The sequence below is a fragment of the Zonotrichia albicollis genome, chromosome 19, assembly GCF_047830755.1.
Source record: "Zonotrichia albicollis isolate bZonAlb1 chromosome 19, bZonAlb1.hap1, whole genome shotgun sequence".
In the NCBI taxonomy this organism is placed as follows: domain Eukaryota; kingdom Metazoa; phylum Chordata; class Aves; order Passeriformes; family Passerellidae; genus Zonotrichia; species Zonotrichia albicollis.
Window position 1 is genome coordinate 3,288,521 of NC_133837.1, and position 25,169 is coordinate 3,313,689.

General features: G+C 44.3%; 1 protein-coding gene across 20 annotated transcripts in view; it reads right to left on the bottom strand.

Moving 5' to 3' along the window:
- Window positions 1–25,169, bottom strand: part of CACNA1G (calcium voltage-gated channel subunit alpha1 G) — a 146,681-nt gene that overhangs the window by 16,429 nt on the left and 105,083 nt on the right. For 7 of the 20 annotated variants that reach the window (XM_074555216.1, XM_074555213.1, XM_074555208.1 and 4 more), the window contains 13 exons: window positions 22,695–22,821; window positions 19,859–19,984; window positions 19,179–19,268; window positions 18,403–18,616; window positions 15,910–15,960; window positions 10,091–10,242; window positions 7,640–7,749; window positions 6,445–6,578; window positions 5,196–5,266; window positions 4,837–4,915; window positions 4,637–4,758; window positions 4,037–4,381; window positions 1,656–1,796 (listed from right to left, as the gene is read on the bottom strand). In XM_074555216.1, the coding sequence (XP_074411317.1) occupies window positions 1,656–1,796; window positions 4,037–4,381; window positions 4,637–4,758; window positions 4,837–4,915; window positions 5,196–5,266; window positions 6,445–6,578; window positions 7,640–7,749; window positions 10,091–10,242; window positions 15,910–15,960; window positions 18,403–18,616; window positions 19,179–19,268; window positions 19,859–19,984; window positions 22,695–22,821 (1,762 nt within the window). The remainder of the gene's footprint in view (window positions 1–1,655; window positions 1,797–4,036; window positions 4,382–4,636; window positions 4,759–4,836; window positions 4,916–5,195; window positions 5,267–6,444; window positions 6,579–7,639; window positions 7,750–10,090; window positions 10,243–15,909; window positions 15,961–18,402; window positions 18,617–19,178; window positions 19,269–19,858; window positions 19,985–22,694; window positions 22,822–25,169) is intronic. The other 13 variants (XM_074555218.1, XM_074555227.1, XM_074555210.1 and 10 more) reach the window with 5 other exon arrangements.

Sequence of the window (25,169 nt, forward strand, 5' to 3'; positions counted from 1 at the left end):
AAGGGATAAGAGAGATGATTTGGAGCCCCTGATTTAATATGAGGCTCCCCTAAAAGGCATCACTGTGAAGGCTGCCAGCCTTAGGACAGGAATCCCTAAGAGGGACCCACCAACCAGAGCCAGGAAAAAGCTGTCCAGCAGCATGGTGGACTCCAGCAGCTCCTGCCTGCTGGAACTGCCCTGCTGGGAGCTGCTATTAATCAGGTTGCTTTCAGCAAGTCCCAGCGCTGCTCTAAATTCCTGAGTTGCCTGAGAACATGACAAATGGTGTGAACAGAAAAGCCAAAATGTAAACAAAACATCACCCCACTTCAGCCTTCCTAAATCCAAAATTGAGTTTGAAGCTGTCAAAACATTTTGTTGGAAACACCTAACTGATTTAGACCAGTTTTAATTATAGACAGGGGGTGGGGGATGCTCAAATTTTAAAAGAAAAAGCCATTGCAAACTGGAATGCTGTATTTTTTCATTACAGAAATGTCAGAACAAACCCAATTTTTTTTTGCTGCAGCAGCACTTTCTGATGAAAAATGTTGTGACAAAACATTTTCAACCAGCTCTCAATGAGTTTCCTACTGACCCTCTGTCTTCCCTGCCAAAGCTACAATCTCTATTCCTCTGGCAATTATTAGAGACAACCACTTCCTATAGCTTAATGGACCCTGGGATGCAATATGGAGCAATCAGAGGGAGACATGTTATCCTGCTATATAAAGATCTGCAGTAGGATTTCATTTTACCTAAGCTTGTTCCTTTCCTCTAATGAACCATCAAAAGTTGGGTAATTTAGAGTGTCAGTGAGCTCATAAACAAGCACACTGATTTAACATGAAGACTTGTGCTATTTTTAGATGACGTTGGTGGGGGGGGATAGGGGGGAATAGATCAAGAAATATGGAATTTGCTCAATTCCAACTGCAGCAAAAAATAGGTGTGCTTGAATTGCTATCATGGTCACTGCTGTCTTTTAGGGAAAATATTTGCTCTAAAGAACAATGCACTTTAAAAAGTAGGTATTTTATTCTAGGAAATAAGTGGACTAATTTTAAACAAGCACTGTCTGCTTGATAAAGCACTGGAGCATACAGTTACTCTGTGCATCATTAAGGGCTGCCTCCCCTCCCAAATCCACTAGATCAGAGATGAGGATCTAGTTTACAGTGACCCATTTCAAGAGGGCTCCTTAGGAAAACCTTTCAAAACTGGATTTTCATGAAGTACAAGTAGGCACAGAACACAGAGATCATCTGATGAACCCCACACCTCAGGCTCTGCTCTGAGAAAACCTCACACTGCAGGCTCTGCAGACATTCCCTGGCATTGCTGTGGAGCGCTACTTAGGAGCAGGAAGCCAAATATAAGAACCACACTGAAGGATGGAGATGGAATTTTGCACATTTCTCCTCCAACACCCATGAACTGTAAATCCCAATGAAAAAATTCTTACTGTGTTGAAAGGGGAAAGGGAAAGTCCAAGCATGTTCTCTTCGTCTTGCATTGATAGACAACATCATCTACTCCCACAGAAAAAGCCAAAGTGACTTATGCTTCCCAATCCCTGTGACTGCATTACATAAAGAACTTTAACTTGCTGTTAAAGGTCTCAGTCAAATTGAGTTTGGATGGAGACTTTGCAGGAAATTAGGAATATTAACCTGGTTCTCAGAGTTGTAATATTCGGGAGCTGGGAGGGCATAATGATGGCACACAGAGCCTGACAGGTTGTCCATCAGCTTCAGCTCTCCTTCCAGAGATTCCTGGATCAGCAGTGATATGGTATCAAACAAGTGCCTTTCCTAGGAAGGGTGGTGTATAGCATGCAGAGAGAGAGAGAGCAAGCCAAAAAGAGAGGAGGAAAAAGGCGAGGGATGGAGACAGAAAGAAAAAAAGGACAGCATATCAAACCCAATGAACAAAATGAGAGAAAAAAATAGAAGGGGGGAAAAAAGGTGGAAACATTCAAGGAGAACAGCAGTAACAGGAACAATGGGACAGGAGAAAAGGAGAGAGAACAGTGCAGTAATATCACGGTGAGCAGAGACAGCTTTCCCAGACATTACAAGAGATGGGGCAACTGCCCCAAGACCATGGCTGCTCCCACCCAGGGCCCTTCTTGGGGACAATCTCCCTCTCATCAAACATGGCCAGTCATTTCTAGGGGCTGAGCAGCATTTTTCCATTGGTGCTGTCAACTTCAACAGGACACTACTTGCTGCAAGACTTCTACACACATGGTCCATGCTTTTGAGCTGCAGGACCTAATACTTGACGCCATATCCAGAAGGCACAGAAATGAAAATAACCTGACTGAAGAGAAGCTGAGTGTCCTGTCCATGGAAGTTGCAACTGAGCAGGATGGACACAGGTCACTAATTCATGTGCCAGACGTGGGCTGAGGTGCCCCCAGAGCTCTGGCCAATGTTAAACCAGCTGGCCACAGCACTGGGGTTGTACAGAGCAGGGACTGGCTTTTGCAGGCAGCAGGGCAGTGATTTCAGGGTGCACCTTCCATGTGGGGAATGCCCAACGCATACAATGAGATGAGGACCAGCGCTACAGTCAAACAGCACACAGCGCAAAAATCCCGGGAATGAGGCAAGCAAAAGAGCATGCTGTCATTGCAGGGCAGTGTCCTGGGAGTTGTATTCCTCTGCTATCAAGCTCAAGCATCAAATCTGTCCTGAAGATTTTGGTTGGGTAAATAAATAGTCAGAATAAGATCTCCTGGCAGTTTTTGAGGCTTCTGTTTGAGGGAAAGAGCAAGAAACATACTCTGAAGGCTATTACTGGAATAAACCCCTTCCCAGGCCGCCTTCAGAGAGGGCAGGTTTAACAAACTGCAGAGTGAGGGTATCATTCTGACTAATTTGTCTCATAATTTTGCAATTTGTCTTTTTTGCCAGTTTCAGTGCTGGTGCAGGACAACAAGGCTGAGGACAGTTTGCCAGAACTCTGTTCAACACATACAGCACCAGTTGGGATGCGTTGTTTCTTCCTAGAGGACGTAGTAAATCTGGATTTCCCCATAGGGCCCTGAAGTCCTTTTTCCTGAGCCAAAGAGCAGCTTTGGACTCTATCTCAGACATCAGAGATTCTAATGGCACCAGAAATTTCCAGTAGCTTAGGAACTGAAACAAAGATTAAGCGGGGATTTACTCTCTTTCACCCTTGGACTAAAAATCATAAATTAGTTTTTCATGCATTAGAATATGTATTAGTCTACCCCAGGCTGCGGCCAAGATATGCTGTTGTGAAATCATGATGTAATAAAAGTTAATGAGGTCTGCAGAGAGTTTAACCCAATCTGCAATCAGCTAAGACTAAAAAAAGGCTGGACTGTATTTCCTGAGTAATTTCAGCTCAGTGACCTCCCAGATAACTTGTCTGGGGCTTGATCTCACCTCTCATTCCTCAAACAGAGTCTTCATCCAAAAACTGTGCTTTAGGGAGACGTGGTGCAGCTCGTAGCAGCTCCCACATTACACCTATGTTGCTGCTAGTGGGAGTTCTGCCACCAGCTCTGGTGAGCTCAGGTTTGAGTCTCCTCTGGATTATTCTACTGTTAAGAGAATCTTTTCTTACAAGCCTGACTGTGGGGATGGATATTAAATTGAGGTTACATAAAACAAATTTAATACTGAAGCAAAGATTAGCAAGTTTTATTCCTCTTTTATGTTGGGGCTCATGGTCTGTATTAGAAAAGCAAACACATTACGCTCATGATTTTGCTATCACAAAGGACCAGTCAAAACTCTGAATTAGAGTAAATTTGGAGCTGGCTCTGAACTCTGTAGCTTGAGCTGACCTCCAGAGTAAATTGCAAAACTCTTTTCCTCCAAACAGATGCATCAAGGTGGACTGGAGGCTGCCTGTTGTCTCTTCCCTGCAGCACTGGCTCCCAAACCACAAAAGTGTCAGCAGCAGACAGCAGGGAATACAAGCCCACAACATCTGGTACACGCCTCTTCCATTACCAACTCATGCAAGTCTTCCCCAACAAAAATGCAGGTCAAGCCCTCCTCACAGAGATTCTTACCGTATGATAAGCTAGTGAGAGCTGAGAATCCATCTTGATTTGCATGGGATTGGTAAATCCGCCGGGGTTCTCTGGTCTGTCTCCACTGGTGGTGCCTGTCCACGCAAAGATGTTTGAGGGGCTGTGCTGGCCAGTGCTGATGGTCTTCATCTCCATCTCCAGTTCTGCTTCAAGCTCTGCCTCCTCCTTTGCCTCCTTGTTGCTCTCCTCCAAGTGCTTCATGAGCACCGCAATCACCACATTCACCAGGACAAACTGGGCTGTCAGCACAAAGGAGACGAAGTAGATGGGGGAAATGACGGTGTTGTAACAGGTGGACTCCTGGTCACAGTCACGCAGTGTGTCCTGGAAACAGGGGGGGAATGATCACAGAATCAGCCAGGCTCGATAAGACCTTGGAGATCCTCGAGTCCAACCTGTCACCTAACACCAACTTATCAACTAAACAATGACACTAAGATGGAGGGATGTGAAGAGATTGCAGCATGAACCACAGTGGGTTCTGCAATAGGTTGTCCTTTCATGAAGAAAACTGAGAAGATTTGGCAAATTCCACATCTAGAACAGCAATACACTCGCTGACAAAAACTTAACACTTACCTTCATTATCCCATTCCAGTTGTCTCCTGTGGATACTCGGAATAGGGTCAGGAAGGCCATCCCAAAGTTCCTGAATGTGGCATGCCGTCCCAGCCCCTCGCAGGGGTGTGTGTCATCACACTCTGCAAGACCAAGCACAGCTGTGAGACCCCCCACTCCAACACCATTCCCATCCCTCCCACTGGCACAGGAAGACTCACCAAGGTCTCCAAACAGCTCCACTCCAAGAGCTGCAAATATGAAAAACAACAACATGAAGAGAAGGCCCAGATTTCCCACCTGAAAAGAGAAAAAGAAATGGGGGGAAAAAACACAAAAAAAAGAGAACATTCATTGATGTTTTTTTTGTTGTTCCAGACCTGTTTCTTGCTGTATTCTTTATTCCAAAACTTAAATTGCTTCAGGGCAAAAATGACCTCAATGTGGGGACTGTATCTCAGTGCTTCGGGAGGGAAATGTGATTCTCTAATGACAGTAAAGATAAAATTATTAGCATTCCTCTGCAATAGAAAATGAGCTGTGGGCAGAAGAGCTCTGGTTTGATATGGCAGTAGGTTACCTGTGGCAGCGCTTGCATCACGGTGTCCAGGAGGGCCCTCATCCCCACAGCCATCTTCAGCAACTTCAGCACTGTGGAAAACACATTTGCAGTATGGTAATGGCAGCGTTAGCACAGAGGCACAAACTCAGTCCCTCTCCCAGGAGCCACAGATTATAGGAAGAGAAACATGAAATCTTGTCAAGTGTTCTCCATTAGCTGCTACAGTCCTTGGCCTTTTTACATCATTTGTTGTTGCCTGGATACTATCAAAAGCCCATGAATAGCAGCATCACCTACTCTGAGACTTGGAGAAAGCGTTATCACTCTGCCTGGCTCTTCCTTCCCCACTTTATCTGTGTTGGACTCATCTCCTTCGTCTGGTAATCATGAGCAGTTCCTTTCCCAGCCCTGGGGCTACTTTCCCACTTCCATAGGCTACCCACTTTCGTACATGATTCACTGAGGAATGATTTACACATCTCTTCCAGAAGGCTGCATTTCCAATTGGAAGCTGCATGTATTTTTAATTCTGAAAGGGATCCAATGCACAGAAAACCCACTTTTCACCCCTCTTGAGACAGCAGCATTTAATTTCTCCTCCAGCTCCTTCTCTGCTTAGATGAGGGCTGTAATCAAAACAATTCTTCCTCAGAGCACAATACCCTTCAGGAGGGCCTGGAAGTACTTCATTAAGGGCCTGAGCACTCACATTTTACGTCTTCAGCATTTGGCCCTGACACCTCCCTGTTTTGAAAAATCAACTTCTTCAATCCCTGAAGAAGTTGGCTCCCTGACTTGGGAACACGTCTGAAGGGACAGATGGGTACAGTGTGACAAGGCATGCTTTGTCACCAAGCGGTGTGATGTAAAGCCTCATGGGAATTTAAAATTATTAGATGCTCATCTTTTAAAGCCAATGTACTCAAGCTTGTATTCTCTAATCCCTGTTAGAGATGACTTTGATTTGACTGGAGCAATCTTCCCAGGTACATCTCTGGGAGTTACTGCCACAGCTACTTCTCCTTAATTTCTAAGCTCTCAGCCTTCAAGATCTCTTAAGGCAGAAATACATGGTCAGTTGGCTCAGCTTTTTGGCTCCTTACAAGTATTTTTCCCCATTGTTCTTTCATTTGTTTACAGCCTGTGATGCCAGAAATATGCACATCATGATGGGGATGTGCCCCAGGACTGTTTCTCAATGTTTAACTCTCTCCTGGTGCCAAGCACATACCTCAAACACAAGTAAATTCTGCTTTATCCCTCTCACCTCGGGCGATTCTGAGAACCCTCATGATCCGGATAATCGTGGGGTTAATTGGTAGTGAAGCATTCACCTCAATCTCTTCCAAAGTGATGCCCATGATAGACAGTAGCACAATTGCCAGATCTAATTGGTTCCATCTGGAGACAACAAAAAGTGAAGTTTAACGTCTACTAAGAAGCTGGCAATGGGAGGCAGCCTGTTTCACACGAATTCCAGTCATTTCAATGGTTTGAGAACTCAAATGAATCTGCAGTATTTTTCTGAGGGTATTATATAAAAGCAGTGATGTTATGAAATCATTATAACTAATACATCTCATTAGAAAACCAGCCAATTCCAAAGATATCCTTGACTGAGGGGAAAGAGGAACAAAAGCTGGGAAGTTTTTTACGCAGAGACTCCAAACCTCAGGAGAGGCATTGTGTTGTCTGTCTAGCCACTTCCAGACATGACATTTGTGGACCTCAATGTGAGATCTGCCCCAGAGAGAACAGGACCCCATGTCCAGTCCTTAGAAAAAAAGATGTGTTGGTGAAAGAAAGGCCCCAAGGATTTGTGCCAGGCTGCAGAAACTGTTAATTCCAGCATGGACACACAAAATGTTGGGACAGGGATGGAACCATCCACTGGTTGCTGAAGGGCTCATGTGAAGGCCTGCTTAGTGCCCTGGTTTTGGTATTAACATTGAAGAAGACAAAAATGGGAGAAAGATCCACCAAGGACATAAGATTTGTGTTTGTGAAGTAAGACAGTGAAAATCTAGATAAAGGTTACAATGTCATCTATTGCTCCTCATCTGCATTAAAAAGAGGTCCTTTCTTTCTTTCTTTCTTTCGTGTTCACTCAGGGATAGATTCTTCCTCCTACATAAATTTTGTCTCTTCAGCAGGTTCCCTTGATTATATGGACATGCAACTGGCATGAGAAGAGAACTGGCTGCTTGGTGGAGATCTGTCCCTCCTTCATCTGCTCCCAAGGGCCAAAATGGTGCAATCCCACTCCTTGGCCTGCACAACCCATCCTCCAGCTTACATCCCATGTCTCCTCCTACCCAGCCTTCAACCAGTCACTCCAAAAAGCCTTCATACATGTCAGACTCACAGTATGGGCCAGAGCACGGGAATTCAGGACGTGGAATGTGGGCAGCTCTCCACAGAGCCTGCTGCTCACCTCGTGATCACAATGGATCTTTGGTTACCTGTCTTGGAAGAAGCGGCGAAATCCAAAGGCAATAAGCTTGAAAACAGATTCCATGACAAAGATAACGGTGAAGATGTAATTGCAAATCTTCAGGGCTTCATCAAGAACCTGGGATGTGGACACAGGACTGGGTTAGATGTTAGCTCTGCAGAGGTGCTTTGCTGCCTCCAAACCTGACTCTTGTGTCATCAGTTACCCATTACAGTTAAAAATCTTCAAACACGGGCTCTCTCTGATGAGAAATGTCCTAGGGAAAAGTCCCAGGGATTCATGGAGTACACTTGCTGCCTGGTGACAGAATCTCAGGAGGGGCTGACATAGGCCCAAGGCACAACTCCCTCCCCTGGCAGCAGCACAGCCCCAGCTGGGATCGCTGGGGTGCTCAGAAAGAGCTGCTGCATTTGCTGCTCTCAGCAGCACAAGACCTCTTGTGCTTTTGTCAGAGAGCTGAATTTCATCCCACTTGTCCATTTGTGCAAGTGCTGGCCAAATGGCTCCTTGGTGACAGCCTGGCATTACTTCTCACCTTGAGCTTTTGGCAAGGAGCGCAACAGAGGGATGACATGCCAGGGGAAGCAAGTGCCTTGCATTTTCTTCTGCCCCCCTCCCCTCTGCAAGAAGTCAGTCTGGTGTTTAATCCAAGTGCATGCTGGCTGGGACAACTCTTGCACAGTCAGGCATTAAGCTACATCAGAAGTGATTTTATCCCCAAAAGCCTCACTCATGAAGGAACACTGTGGTAGCAGCATCCTTCACAGCCTCTTAAGTACTGTGCATTGAATTTCTCCCTGCTGGCAAACAGCATGGTAATAACAATGTCCAGGGCAGTGTTAGGGAACAGGGGAGATGTGCTCACAGACCAAATCCAACATTTACCTATCCCTGAGTGGGAGAAATCATAGCAGAAGGAGTTTAAGTCATGTACCCTGCCTTTGTGCTACAGTTTAGCTTCCAGCATCCGTGGACAAAAATCACCTCATGTGACCAAGAAGCACAAGCCCAGCTGCCAAAGGAAGCTGTGGCTCTGAGCAAGCCTCCCTGCCATACTGCAGGGCACTTGGGCTCTGCAGCAAATGAGCACATTTAGCTGGCAGAAGCAGATTTTTCTCAGCAGCTCTTTACTCAAGCCACCTCTCTGCACACTGCAGCATTCCCTCCTCTCCAGGAGCTGCAGCATCTCCAACTGGGGTCTCATCCCCAGGCCATCCTGCTATATCCAAAAACCAACCCCTTTCAGCACCAAGAAATCCCTAGTTTGGATATAAACCTCTTTGGTACATTTGGCCTTCAAATATCTTCAGGATCCCAGCCATCCATCATCCAGTCTAAAGGGATTTCCATGCCCCAATTCAGCAGGACTCAAGCATGTGCATGACTCTGACCATGCTGTCATCCCAGCATAACCCAAGCTTGGACTTACTAGCCAGACGCTGCATACCAGAGGCTTAGAGACAAAATGTTATTTTTCTAAAGAAAAAGAAAAACAAAAGCCTGCCCAACACTTCTATAATACAAGGGAAAATGTAGCTGCAAAGCAACTGCGGTAAGACACGTGCTCTAGAATGACTCCAGCCCAGACTCCTTTGCCAACAACCTGCTTCATCATCTAATAACTGAACCATGCAATGAGCCTTCTGGAGTACTTAAAGGTGACCTGGACAGAAAAAATAAATTGGGCTAGCTCCCTTTAACTTTTGGCTTATGATAGAGTGGAGAATATTTCCCCCTGCCCCTGTCATTTACTTGTTTTAGTTGTTTGGTTTTTTTTTTTTTTTAATATTAAGTATCCACATCCTGTCTTAATTTTAAAGAATGTTTCCTCCTATTGTGTGTTATATTTATTCATTCTGAATGTAGCTAATAAAATTAAGTACAAGTTATGTGGCAAAGGCAGCTCTTTCCCTTTCATTCTTATGTAGAAAAGACATCTCAGGACAGGCTGTTTTTATTTTCACAGAATGACAAAGACCCAGGAATTAAGCACACTAACATATTAAAATGCATTTTAAAGACCAGCATGGAATCCAATTCCTGTGAAAACTAGGGACACTGGGGATTTAGAAGAAACTTTCAAAAAACCCCATTTCCCAAATTCTTCTATTATTTTTCCTTTTTCCCCCTTCTTTTTTTCTTTTTTGCGGGGTCGGGGGGGTGGCGGGGGGAAAGGGTGGGTGTAAAACCTGAGTGAAATGGAAGATATCAATGATGATCAATCCAGCAAAGCAAGCAAACCCACTCCCAGTCCCATTCTCAAAGTGGTCAGTTTGCACTTAACTAGAAGGGAGAGGTGCAGTGGGACCCTTGTACCAAAAGCCCTGGATTGAGCTGGGGGCTGTAGGATGGCTACACTGCCCTGGCAAAGGTGGACGCCTACAGCACACCTGGCCCTAACCCTGCCCAGCAGCACAGCCCAGCACAGCTCTGCACGTCCCCCCGTGTGCCCCAGCACCTTGGGCTGCTGGTAGTGCTCCATGGCCATGGTGATGACATTGAGGCCGATGACGCCGGTGATGAACAGATCCAGGTAGTGGCTCGTGCACATCTGGTGAATCAGGAGGCGGAAACGGGAGTAATCCGAGTAGTAGGGCTTACACTGAGCTTCTGCAGCGGGGAGGAGAGCGAGAGGCAAATCAAGGGATTTCTCTGCATCTTTCTCAAGTCAATGCACCCTCACTCTCCAGCTCCAGAGATGATAAATTCTAGACCAATCACAGCAAAATACTGTCTTTTTTATTTCCTTTTTTCCTTGCTGGCATGTTACCATTTTTAATATGCAGCAGGGCTCTCGTCATCTTATATCCATTAAATATTTTAGTGGGACATGCTCTATACTCAGCCTTGTATCAGGGATCAGGGATGAGGTGAGCTGAGACTAGTGTGCTGCTAAAAAGAATTTTTCTCTGTAGGGAAATTTAAGTGAAATTTAAATTAAAATAACAATTTTTGTTTCTGTTGATCTTAAAAGTCCCCAAAGCATTAGAAAACCCAATTAATGGTCATTTGCTAGGGACAGATTTTACTAACAATTGCCTAAAAACACAGGCCATTGAGTATGTGGTGGTCTTTGAAAGAGAAAGAGTGCAAACATATGATGTTCTTTGCAATAAACTGTAGAGACAACAGAATTCAACACCTTGGCTGACAGCAAAATGGTCCATCAAAATACCAATGAAAACTGATCAGTGAGCCTTAGTGATCAGAAAATAACGATTTAGACAAATTATCAAAACGCAGATTGCACTGTCCAACTGCATCCCATGTTTGGCTGCCTCAGGGATGACACAGGGACTTTAGACCCCAAATATTCCTAGAGATAAACTCATTTACCTAATATCTAATGAGGAAACGCCAAGGCTGAGTATATAATTCAGTACAATTTTCAAGGAGGCATTATAATGCAGATTGATGTGGAAAGGGCTGTCTTGAAAATGTCAGAGTACAATATTACTCTCATAATTAGATGATCAACTGGTTATGAAAATTATTGAGCTGTAAGAATTGCACAGTTGATATTTAGTGCTCCAGAGCAAATGTACAGTGCTCCAGAGCAAATGTACAGTTCGATAGTCCAAGAAAAAAACTTTGGCAAAAATGATGCCAGGAAGCACAGGTTTGGGTTGCCCTAGGGGAATACTAATTTTAGAAGATTGTATTTTGCCTGGAAATAGAGCTCATTTTGTCAATAGCCTATGACAATGCAATCAAATCCACAGATTTAAAGGCTTCATGTGCTCCCTGCCTCATAGGAAGATCCTGAAAAATCAGTTTTGTTTTTTTTCCATAGAGACAGACCTTTCCCTACCAGCCCAGGGACCAAAGGGGAAAAACACTTAGCAGGTTTATTCTGTAGGGGTTTGGAAGGCCCAAAATTCTGTTTCAGCGTCATCAAATGAAAGGCACTATTAATATTCACTTTCTGATCTGCAGTGGGCTTTAGGTGATCTGCACCTGAGTGCTAAAGCACAGTATTGATGAAAAGGTCTATGAAATTAATTTTCATGCTGAATCTATTGAGTGCTTATGAAAAAAAGCAGACTAGTAGCTGCTGACTCACTCATAAGACTTTGTCAGATATCTCAGAATCTGCATAAATCTCCATAAAGTCAAGATATCTCGATCACATTATGCTAAATTATGACTAGCAAATTAACTAAAATGTTTGAATACAATTAGGTTAGGAATAGGACCTATTTTTATGAACCAACTTATCATCTCAGAAAGAAACACCATTGTAATTGGATCATTTACTTCTTCTACATTTATGTATAATTCACATTCAAAAAGAAAAATGTCAACGTTTCTACCTTTTCCTGCAATGGATTTGCTTATGAATAATGACACTGGAATTTAATTTTTTTTCTCAGCTTTGACTGACAGATAATTCCAAATCCTACAGAATAGCACCAATGCTGTTAGAAAAGAGAGAGGATTTAGAGAGAGGTTGTAAGTGTTCCCTGTGCAGGGCTCCTGCACCTGGATTAGCCAGTGCATGACCTTATAAGCAGGGCTGCTAATTGTTGAGATATCTGCAAAGGCTTTTCCCCTTTGCACCACATCTCCTGCTCACCTTGCCCAGCACCCAGCCAACCCTCTCTAGATGCTGCTCTCACAGATGCCCTTGCAGCCTTGGAAAATTCCCAGTGATAAATGTTCCATCCTTCTCCATTAAGTTTGTTAAGAGGAGATTTGGCAACCCATGCTTACAAGTTATGTCACCACTGGCTACCCCAGTGTCCCCATGTCAGCCATGCATCTTGGTGCCACACGCAGGCTAACATGCTGCCTGAGGGCTAGGGATAAATCCCCACTGTGTCTAGGTAAGCAGGGAACTTCCTGAACAGATAAATCAGTTTTTACCATTGTGAAAATACCATTTTTTAACTCGACCCTGCAGAGTTCTGCAGAGAATTTGGGATAGATCTGATATAATTCCCCCTCTGCGAAGCCCCTGCCTCCTATGACACAGTGCCATTTGTAATTATTGCAATAAAGAGCTTAACAATACCAACATCTTGGGAAATACAGACATCTGTTAAACTCCAGGTGGTGAACTTCACAACTAACACAAGACCACATTACTGTACCGTTACAATACACTGTGTCAAGAACAACAAGAGCTCTGGGTTAGTCTTGGTTATTACTGGAAAGGTTAATGTGGCTTCCAGGCACATATGGCATTAAAGAAAGGCAGAGAGCAAACCAACAAAGAGGAATTGGCAGAAATGAAAAATATGAGGAAATACAGCAAAAGCCCACTACGAGATATCAGGCTGGTAAACAAGGTGTAAATCAAGCTGCTTCACCAGGGCTGGGGGCCAAGGCAGAGGGAGAAGTGGGTCAAGTCTGGAGATCATTCCACAGGATAGACTTGGCTCAGACAGTGGATCTTGAGAGATCTCCTCCTAACCCAGGCAGGAAGGGGATGCTGCAGCCAGCTGGGAGGTGGCCTGAGCAAGTGATGGTGGTCCTGACTGTGCTGGCATGGGGAGCAGTGCCTTGGCTTTAGCTCATCCCTTCTATGGGCTCTCAACTTAGGTTGTATCCCAGGCTTCAGTACTCAACTCTTGGCATCAAGCTCTAGGATTATTATTGATCCCCTTGACATGGTGTGGGAACTCACCACTGTTCCCTCCTGTTTGGCTGGAAAGGAAATGACCATTGTGGATAAATATTTCCCATTCCTAACCCCTGTCTAACTTTTCCCAGGCCAGGTGCCCTTGGGATTCAGAGATCCCAGACTGGGTTTGGGGCACCAAACCCTGCACTCCATTTTTCTGATGGCGATGGGACGTCACCTGTGAAACATCACCAGTGCCCAGCAGAGCAGCACTGGGGCAGCCCTGCTTTTGCTGGGCAGTGCCACTCCCAGAATCTCCAGGGCTCGGCTGGGAGTGGGACTGGGGCCACTTTCTGCCCATTAACTGCATTTCTGGGGGGGAATCAAGCTGAGCATGCAGCTCCAAAATATCTCCAAGGAGCATCTGCCTCCTAATATAGCCCTGTCAAGAGAGAAATTGCCACTTTCCCTGAGGTGACTTCAAGCTGGAGGTGCGTGGGCACGGGAAATTGGAATTCACAAGAGTGGGACAATTCCATTACTGTCTCCTTCAGCTTCTTCCTTCTCCTATAATAAGGGAATTAACTGCTTTGCAGGTTTGAGTATCTGGAGGACAGTGGCAAACCAGTGAGCAACTGAGCCCATGACGCAGCTGGATTTACAAAATGTATCAAGAATATTATTAGGTTAAAAAGTAGTTTGCACTGAAGGAACTTATTTTATTTAAACACAGAGTTTTACTTGGCTTTTATTGTACTGAATGGATTTATTAAAAAAAAAATGAAATGGAAAATGATAAATTATTTCCACTGCGAAGATTCCAGTTGTGATAGAATGTAGACTTGGAGAAAAAATAAAGGAAAAAATAAAATTATAAAATATTTCACTAAGCACCAGGCAGCAGCACACACGCACACACACAATATCATCTTGTCTTCACAGAAAGAGAAAAGACGCCCTCTGAAAGTGCCAAGATGTGGGCAAGCTTTGGGTCAGAACTCCAGATTCCTCACTGAACCACAGGAAGTTCATCTACTGCACCAGGGGACTCATTCCCTAAATTCCAACAGTCAGGTTGAGAAATAAAACCCTTCTATTTCTCATGTTGGTGCCTGCAGAGCAGCATGGCACATTCACTACCACTGGATCCAAAGAAAAGACAGCAAAAGGAAACACACAGCACAGATCTGACAATTGTACACATCTTAAGGGCAAATGTTAAGAGATTTTCTGAGCCTGCAAGGAATAATGGAGGGGTTTGGAATGAGTTCAGTGTCTTAAAAATAACATAAGACAGTCTTGATGCAACTCTGTAGGACCAGAAGAGGAGTCACAATCAAGCAAAAAGAAGAAAAAGTAACCAGATCACCAAACCCAGTGAGAGCCCCTCCCTCACGCTGCCCCCATTGCACAGGAGAGGCCAAGAGGCCCAGCAAGAGCAGCAAGAAAGACATCAAAGAAATATAAACATCAGGAATGGCAATGGGAAGGAGATTCAGGATTTATTAAAGCATGTTGTGATAACTTCCAACAAGGCCTTAGAAATACAAGGTGGAATCTCTGTCTCCTTGAGTTATCTCTGCAGTGAAAGCCAATTTTTATTTAATCAAAGCTCCCTGCAATCTAAGAGAGATGGATGGAGCCCTGCACCCATCTCTCACAGGCTGCCAGCAGTGGCAGCCTGTGCACAGGTGAGAGCTTTAATGGCACAATTTTTGTAGTGTATTATTTTTGTAGAAAATTACAGCTATATTTGTTTTTATGTTGGTGCCTCTTTAAATATTCAGGCTAATATTCTTAAGTTATGAATTAAACAAAATGCTTTCCAGATCAAAGCTTCTCCTAAAAGTAAAAAGAGCAAGGGATGGATTTGCAGCCCTGAGCATCATCCTGAGAAGGGGGCTGGGAAAGGGAAGTGTGAGCGAGCTGTGGGTCAAAAGGGACAGCTCAGACTCCATTAGTGTTGAGCCCAGCTGGTCCATCTCCTTCAGTACCTGAAAAGGCTTTGAGGTGGTATCTTTATTTCTTTTAATTTACAAAATGCTTCATGGATTGAGCAACTCTTAATCAATGCACAGAATTTACACACTGGGCAGCACAATGACTAAATCCTGTGTCCACAGCAGGGGCTGGTGTGGGGTTGAGCTCCCTGTTGAAGCACTGAAGCTTTGCCCTATACTGAATTTTACCCTGCTGAAAAAAACCACTCCCTGGAGTACAGTGTTTGTAGAGCAATAAGCAAGGGCTGAAGAAATAATGAAATATCCTCCCTAAGCTTTCCAAAGACACACACCTGAAAATCATTCAGACTCCTAAGCTGGTTGTCGGAAAGCTAAAATCAACAGCAGAGGACCCATTTTCACAGTCCAGTCATTATTCTCTTCAGAAAAAAAAAAAAAAAGCTTAAAGAACCAAAAAATAAAAATTAAAAAAAAGGCCATGAAAAGTCTGACAGTGTCTTAATGAAAACCAGAGGGAAAAAAAAATACTGAATAACGTAAGATGATCAAGGAGTAAATTAAGGGTTTGCAAGTGTCAGTGCTGAGGCAGGCCTGCAGACCTGCAGCTCAGGATGAGATGCGTGTGCCATGAAGGAAGCAAACGAGCTTTGCACACACACACGGTTTAGTGGGACGCCTCAGCCGCGGCGGCAACCGTTAGTGACACAGCACTGCCATTCAGAGGGACGCGACGTGCCAGCGGCCCAGTACCTTGCACTGCACTGGCTGAGCTCTCCATTAATACATCATCCAGCATTAGATCTAAAAGAATGAAACGGCATTAATCACCCAGCAGGACACACAGCAAGACTCCCCAGCCCCTGTGGAGGTTCCTGTGGCTCTCCGTTGCTCTGCCAGGAGCGTTTCCTTGTGGGATCCTTGTGCCTCGTGCAGGGTGGGCTCAGGTACATGTGAAAAAGGAAGAGCTCTTGTGCTTCTCCCTCTTGTGAAAGCCCAAGACATCCCCAAGAACCCCCTCAGTCGATGCTGAAGACACTGCTGAAGGACCATCTGGGACTCTTCCTGCTGGGACAGCAATACCTCACAGTGACCACTCCTGCACCTGCCCACATCTCAGATCTCACGCGCTTCCCCGGTTTTTAGACGCCTGATTGGATAAATGTATTGGAAGAGTCTACAACCAAAAATGACCATGCCACCAGTCAGATGTCAATGCCTGTCTGTATTTGGCAACCCTAGGCTGGTTTGGGCATCTGCGGTCACTCAGGAAGCCCAGCTGAAAGGAACCCCCATGCAGTTGCTGGCACAATTCCAGCCCTAGTCATGGTTTCGTCTGCAAGTTCCCACTGTGCAGAACAAAGTTAAGCAGTGGCATCTGTTGCCTCTGAGGGGAAAGCTGGACACAATCAATTAAAACTAATGTTTCGGTGAGCATGGATTGGGAAAACTGTTCTGAAGCGATTTGGAGGACTTCATACTTTACTCTTGAAAGGTTTTTATGGCAATTGAATACTCAGCAATATTTGATCCTCAGTAAAGTATCTGTTTATTGCCTCTTTAATGAGGTATTTCATAGCACTGAATGAATAACTGTATCTCCAAGGATGGTTTGCGATTCCTTCCCTGTGGGAAATTGCCCAGACTTACATCTTTTCTTCATCTAGTTGCTCTAGCATTACAAATAAAGTAATTAATAATACTTAAACATCTATTTTTTTCTACAGAAATATCAGCATTCCAAAACTGAAAATTTAAATAGCAATTGTTCTATCCAACCTTTAAAATCCTTTTCTAACTCATCAGCCTTAAACTGGGCTTGGGAACTTGAACTAAGCAAAAGAGCTTCCTAGGCATCTTCTTAAGGGAGAAAAAGAAAACCCAAAAAAACATGCAACAAAAAAACCTCTTTCCATCTGTATCCCACTCAGCTGAGAACAGTCCAATGTGTCCTCCAGTGCTCATGAGGAAGCCTCCTACTTTACACTGGCCAGTGAGGGAAGCAGGCTCTCGGCATAAACCTAAGTGTGATGGTCAGGGGCTGGTGTGACACATCCTGTTTTGTAAGACGTTTTGTAACGTGTGAAGCTCACGGGACTAAAAAATGTGACCAAAGGAAATGGTTGGGGAAATGCTGAACGGAGAGAGGCTGAGGCAGCGCCGTGGTAACATGGTTCTGTGATTAAGCCTGCAACAACTATTAAACACCTCTTAGGCAAATGAAAAACGAAACAGACAATATCACCAGCTCTGGGAACAAGCACCTAATCAGACAGCCTTTTAAACAGTCCTGAAGTCTGTCAAAGATAGAGATGTGAGAGGGGACAGGGAGAGAGCAGGAGGCGGACTGACCAGGGAGAGAATGTGCAAGGCCGTGGACAGGAAGGGCAATGGAGAAAGTTCAGTCAGAAGAGAGAGCATGCAAGAAAAGCACCTCCAATCTGTGGCCTCTGGCTAACTTATTTCTGAATTATTCATTACATTAAAATGAAAATAGACTAAGAGACAAATGTCAGTTTGCAGACTTTAGGCAGAGTGGGATCTTTCCTTGTTTCATGTGTAGAGCCTCCTCTAGGCAGGGCTGCACACTTGCACATCTAGTTTGGAGTTGGGTTCAATTTGCATCAGCACTATTTTGTGTAGTTAGTTACTCTCCTTGTCTGGTTGGCTTTTTGTCTTCTAATCTGTATTTCTCAAGCAAATGCATTGATATGTTTCTCTATGGAGTTTTAAAGCATTACTAGAATGAGATGGCTCTATTATTTTATTACATTCTTGAATAGCAGTGGTGCTACTGTGCCAATAAATAAACCTGCTTGATAAATGAGACAGGTAACATCACTGTGGCAATACAAGACTGTAATAAACCAAATAGTGAATCCAGTTATCAGCAACAGTGCTCATGACTGAGATTTATGATGCCATCCAGCACTACTGATCTTTGCAGTTGTCACTATTTGTGTAACACTGAGCTCTGCTATCCAAGAAGCTCCAAGCCTGATTAATATTATTTTTTAATTTAAATAACCCCCAATAGAAAGGTCATTGCAAATCATGCAGCCATTAAAAAGGCTTCCTTGGCTCCTTGTTCAGCCTAAAATGACACTATTTCCTTCATGCAAATTTTATAGCTGGACATGCTTTTGGGAGAAGAATTATCACCAGATGCAAGGCAGGGAGGGGAGGGAGGAGGGGATTATGTGGAAGGTCAAGCAGGACTCAGAAAGATGTGGAAAGACTACCGACCAGCCATCTGTTTCTCCTTACTCCTTCTCTTTTTCTCCAGCCGGCGGAGCCTTTTTTCCTCCCGCCTCTTGGCTTCTTCCTCCTCCTGGTGCTGCCGACACTTGTGGAAATTCTCCACCACCACCCCCACAAACATGTTGAGGACGAAGAAGGCCACAATCAGCAAGAAGGAAATGAAGTAGAGGAGCATCCATGGATTGTAGTTCATGACTGGCTGCAAAGTGGAGGAAGGCAAATTTCAACTGAATCTCAAAAGGAAGAATGGGAACAAATTGATACAGCTGTGCCATCCACAGAACTCACAGCCCTTTCAGGCAGGCTGCTCTGCTCTTCCTGAAAATTAGAGCTTGCTGAGACATTTTAACTGAATGCTCCTAAAATGTGTGTTGAGGACAGAAGCACCACCTCTCTTCTGCAAAAAGGACAGCAGCATCCTTTGCAGCTACTGTAGGTCCCTCATTGTGAACCTCTACATACACAAAGCACTTCTTTTCTCCTGAGATGACCAAACTGCTTAAAAAATCAAACCATCCTTTGATAGGTGCACTTCTCCTAACACTAGTTACACCATGATGCAACATCTGTAGGGAAAGTGTTGAGTACAAATCCAGACTTTTTACTAACTCATCACATCTCACAACTTGGATTAAATACCACCCTGGATCCTAATTTCATAAGCCCATTTGACAGTGGAAGCCCACAGTACCTTGCGAAACAAGGGCTAAAATACGTGACCTTTGACAAGTCATTTGTTGCAGCTCTGCTGCAGCCTGTACCTGCTGGTCGACTCCCACAGCATCCAAGCCATCGTACATGATATCCACCCACCCGTCCTTGGAGGCCAGGACAAACAGAGACATCAGGGCCTAGAAACGCATGGAAAAACAGTGAGACACAGTTGCACTAAACCTTTTTTACTTGTAACATCTTACTCCACTTTGCCTTTTCCTGCCTGATAATGGGACACATTGATGACCAAGATTTCTCTTGGCAGCAAAACCTATCAATGCCAATGCCTGGTTCAGCAAGGAACAGTAATTCAGAAACCACAGTGCTGAAGACAAAAGTGGCTTCATTTCCACCCTCCGGGTCTCTACTGCTCCCAACTAATTAGTTCTTACCACACTGCTAAAAAAAGGCTGCGTTGCAGAGATGGCTGAAAATGTCCAGCTCTATTAGACAAGCCCTTCTGCAAGATATATTTGGTTTGTTATGTAGCAGTGAAGCAATTAAGTGCTTCATGAAGCCACATGTGCTTGTTCTGTTCCGAAAAGAAGTGTATGCCTGCTTGGAAACACTGCCTTTGGGATTTACAGAGACAGAATGCTGTGTATGTGAACTGAATATTTACTGTGGCTGGCACTGCCCTGTAAGAAAATCCCATGGGATAATAAGCCACAGGTTTTAAGTCAAGGAGGTAAAGGAGCAAAGAAGCAGATTACCATTCTATTAATACCTGGCCAAGATTATCAAAATTATACTTGTGCCGGACCCATTTGTAGCTTGCTTCTGTACAATCCGATTTATTTGTGATGTTTCTGGTGTCCTCCCCCTGGCACACAAAAAACTTGCCTTTGAAAAGCTGCAAAACAAGCAAAGAGAGGAAGTGTCAGGGTTCAGTCCACAGGATTTCTATGCAGGTGATGGGCATTTATCCAGGGTTCTCACACAGCGCACGCCAACCAGAGCTGTCAAGGGAACTGACCTGATTCATACAGGTTATTAAGACTGAGCAGCCTGTATAAGACACACCTAATGAGAAAATGCATGATTTCACATCGTTTTGGACACCCACCTCATGCATTAAGCTGTCTGGTTCAGTGATCTGAGACTCACCTAAAGGCCTTTGCTCCTACACTTGTTAGCTCAAGTGTAGCCCCAGCCAATAGCCCAGACCAGCTAATGGCTTCTTATCACATGTGGAACAATTCTGGTGGCTCTCACTCCAGTTAACAACAAATGAAGTCTAACAGGGCCCCTCTGTCAGCAGAGAAAAGGTGGCAGCAAAGAGACCCAGTGATGGACTAATCTCTGCTCATGGAGGTCACAAGGGGACACTTCCCAGGGGAGAGGAGCCCCTGGGGGTGACATTCGTGTTGAATCAAGACTGCTGTCAGTCCTGCTCTGCTCTCTGATTCTGGGTGCTGTGCCCCAGCTGTCATAAAGCTCTGCAGTCTGCAGAGTCACTGAAATTATTCCCTGTGCACAGCTTAAGGAGCCAAGCCCAGAAAGTGCTGGGTACCTGATCCTGAGCTTATTTCCTTTGGTTTATGCCTAGAGGGATGCAATTCCTGGAGAGTCAGGTCCTTATTTATACCTGCATGAGGAACAGGAGCCTCCATGTGCTTAATTCTAGACCTGGTGCTTCCCACGCGTGGAACAGAAAGTGGCAGGGATTGATTACTGCTTCAGACAGGGTGATTGATGGTAGCAGGATGGATGGTATCAAATCCCAGGAGACAGCCAACAAATCTACTTTTATTTGCTGACAGAAGTTATTGACATTACTGTTGGAAAGTGAGGGGAAATGGCAACCTGCTCTCCAGGCTCCTTAAAACACCACCTGGGTATACTGAGAAGAGACACTGATGGGGTTTGATCTGTTGTTCTAGACAAATAACAGTAGAAATAGTAGTGAACAAGATAAATTCACACACTGCTCCATGGGTTTCCTCCAGAAATCAACAGCAGGAAGTTGGTCTCTAGGCATGCAAAATTAATCACTGCTCAACGCAATCATAGAAATTTTGGATGTAAGAAGTATTCCCTGATCTTTCCATGGAGAAACACTATCAGTGGTAAGGCAGACTGGGGAGATATACTCCTCACAGAGAAAAATTTTAATTAAGCAGGAAGGTAAATAAATGGTTCTAGTATATTGTCTGTAAATATAACTTCTCCAGGAGCTGGACTGTAATACCACTCAGGTGGGAGCAGTAACAGTGCTCCTGACAGGGTTTGGAAATACAAAGCTCAATTTGTAAAAACATTGATCCTTGTCAGTACCTCACAGTTGGGCACTTCTGAAAGGAAAAGACCCAGTGTTTCTTACTGGACTTGCTTTATCCACCTATTTCTTCTATCTTATAAATGACCATTCACACATGGGCAGCTCTACAATCAAAACAGTTTTGCTAAGAGGACACACTATTAGAAACTGATGTCTGGATTTTAATAGATTAAAACCATTAAAATAGATTTAATAGTTTGAACCCCAGCATATATTTAAATGTAAAAACTAACTGTAAGTTGAGAGATCATCTTTTTATAGAAAATAGCTCTGGCCTCATCTTACATCTAATTAGACATAAATATTCACTGAGAATTTTGCATCCTGAATACAGGATCAGTCTTGCTTGTATCTATCTACCTCTGAATCACATCAATAGTCATGACAATTTAACATAAAGCTGCAAGTCACCAGGGAAAGCATCACAATTAGCAGGGATGAAATTCAAAGAGCATACTGCAAGTTTTGTTTTCTGGCATAAATTTTCTCATAAGTGTTAGATTGTTTTATGGGATATGCTTAGTTTTATGAGTCTGTTCAATATAATGGATGGATGTTGTTATGCTGTAATGCTAAACCAATCTAGCTGCTGAGGTGGTTATGGATGGTATGATTTTCTTCCCTGTTTATTTTCAATGCTGTATTTATTATTTAAGCAGTATGTTAGAGTCAAATATTATATAAGATACCTTTCCAAAACAAAGCCAAATAGAGTTTCTTTCCAAAAGACAGCTGTGACAGATCAGATAAACTTCAGAAAGAAGTAAGCGTTATGTCAGAATATTTATATGAAGCAATCTCTTCTTCCCAGGTAATGAGAAACCAGTTGCATTGGAAGCTGCCACAGTCCCCCTGGGTTCCTGCACTCCTGGGAGTGAGAATATTGCCAGCAGATGTGGCAGGAAACAAACTCAGAAATCTTTGTTTCTGCAAGCTTTCAGTTACACAAACTGTCAGAATCTGAATGCATCTCCAGTTCAAGGTCTCTCTGGAGTTTACAAGCGAATGATCTCAGCTTCAAGTTTCTATTTCCCTATCAGTTTGTAACTAGAATAAAGGTGATGGAAAGATCACAGAATCATGGAATGGGTTGGATTGAAAGGGACCTTTATAGGTCACCTAGTCCAACTCCCTGCAGTGAGCACAGAGACCCCATCCATCCTGACATCAGTTTGAGTTCAGAAAGCCTTACACTGTGCCATGCGTACAGATACCCTGACTTGGGGAAATTTGAGGCTTGTTACGCTTTCAAGATAAGTGCTGAGGCTTACAGAAGACTCACCTGAACTCCCAAGATCCCAAAGATTATGAAAAAGGCACAGCAGATGACCACAATGTTCCCAATGGGTTTCAACGATGACATGAGAGTCTCCACGACCAGCTTCAGTCCTTGGGCTCGACTAATGACTCTGTAGGGGCAAGTAATTACAAAAGCTGTTAGTCCTGTTCCTGCCCAATTTTGCCTCCTATCAAGAGAGAAGATATGAAGAACACAGCATTAGAAAATTTTTTACAATGACAAGTAACTCAAAAATCATTATGGAAAAAACACTTCTGGAAGATTGACCTGTAAAGTTGCGGAGGTCTTGCAGCAAAGGGTCAGCTTTGCATAAAGAAAGAGGAGGAAGAGAAAACATACAAAGAGCCAGGCCAGAAAATTCAGCTGTTTTGCTTGTGCCATCCACAGACACAGTTCATGCCTGTAGCCTGTCTAGGACTACAAAGAGAGAGCCTTCCACTGTCCTTTCCTATACAGATTTAGGCAAGACAGCTGATTTCCCTGTCTCAGTCCATGAAATGGAGCTGCCACTCTTACACATCTGCCTGCACATCTGTAGCAATTAGTTTGGGTTGGAAGGGACCTTTAAAGGTCATCTAATCCAACCCCCTGCAATGAGCAGGGACACCTCCTACTGCTATATCGGGTTGCTCAGAGCCCCTGATATTTCCAGGGATGGGGCATCAATCCCCTCTCTGGACAACCTGTGTCAGTGTTTGCAGCACTCTCATCTTAAAAAATAATCTGTTGTGTACTTATAGCACTGCTGTGTACAGGGACCTGAGCTACCCCTCAGACCATCACAATTTCTGCTTTATGCCCCCCACCATTGTACAGCCTCAGCTCTAAAGCAGTGCTGTCCCCCAGGTGAAACTTCACTGGCAGGACTGGAAGCATCTAACCTAATTTCTGTTGCTCCTCTCTGTCTGGTATCACACAGAATTTCATAACAGAAGGTTAGATCATATCCCAAAGTTGAAAAAGCCTAATGTAGACTTCATGACTGAAGAAAAAAAAAAAAAAGTAAAAAAAAAGTAGAAACTGTATATACTCTCAAGTTTAGTGTTGCAAATAAATGACAAGTCTTGTGTGATTTAGAGAAGCCATCTCAGCATGCTGGGAAAGGTGAACAAGATATGCAGCCTCACCAACCTGAAGGTGGGGACCAAGAAAGGCATTTCAAGAGGTTACATGCCTCCCTCCTCTTGATGCCAACTGGAATTAAATATTTCACTAGCTCTGTAAATCAGTTTGTACTGATGCCATAGAAACTGCTTTCATGACTCAGAAGCAGTTAAATGCTGTGAAAGTCAGAGGAGGGAAGTGACTGTGTGTTTCTGGGTGCTGCTGGTGACTCCTTTGAACACTTGGCTCTCCAGTGTGTCCCAAACTTCCCCACGTTCTAGTTTCTGCCTGGGTCTCTCTTTTGCCATGCGAGTCCTCTCACCACCTCTCCCATTTCTCCCTAAATCTGGCTCCACCACCTGAAGCACTGTTGGAGTTTTGCTGCCTGGACAGGGTCCAAGTTCTCCCCCACTCCCTCTCCCAGGCATGGTGCTCACAGCAGAGATCCCCACTGACACATTCACACTGATCATGTGTGGCCTCATCTGGGACCTCAGCCAAGCTGCACCATTCCTCTCCTGCCCTAGGGCCTGCAAGTTGAGTGATCTGCAGTGCTCAATGCACAGCCACCAGCTCTTACCCAAACTGTTTGGTTTAAATAATATCCTGAAAAGCTAAAGCTTATTTCCTTTTTTTTTTTTTTTTCTGGTTAAATATTTACTCAAAATGTCAAGGGTAACTCATCAGTTATCACTTTCAAAAAGAAGCAGATGGTGGTATTTTTATCTGCTCTCTTACCAGTGAAACACAAAGAGCAGATGCTGCTATTCCTCACACTGAGCATCTCTGCCAGGTGGGTGCTGTGGCTCCCTATTTCAGATGCCTCAGCTTTCCTGACACTCAGATCTGGGTATTTTATGGAAGGAGCTGGAGGGTGAGATGGCTGAGGGAGCAGAAGGTGCATAGCCCATGAGCAGAGTGGGGACTGGTCAATGTGGGCTGCCAAAGCTGCCCACAGGGATTAGCCCAGCCCGGAGACCTTGCTGGGGCTGCCGTGGGGCTGAGAGCTGAGCCCAGCCCAGCAAAGAGAGGCTCAAGAGCAGCTCAGTGTGCCCAACTCCATTAGTGAGGCAGTGCAGCTAACAGGCCATGTCTGAGCGCACAGAGCAAGCCTTGGGCTGGACAGGCTGAGGCTGAACATCTCTTTCAGCTCCTCAGATGGACTAAAGGCCTTCACACGCCTCACATTCCTTGCACAGCTCTGGGTGAAATACAATGCCTGCCAAACTACAGGTGGGAAACTGAGGCACAGGAGGAGGGAAGCCACATTCTCAGAGGTAGGAAGGCAACCCAATTCCAATTATTTCAGTGTAAATTAGGTCCTTTGGTGCCTTTAGGGATCCTGACTTTAGG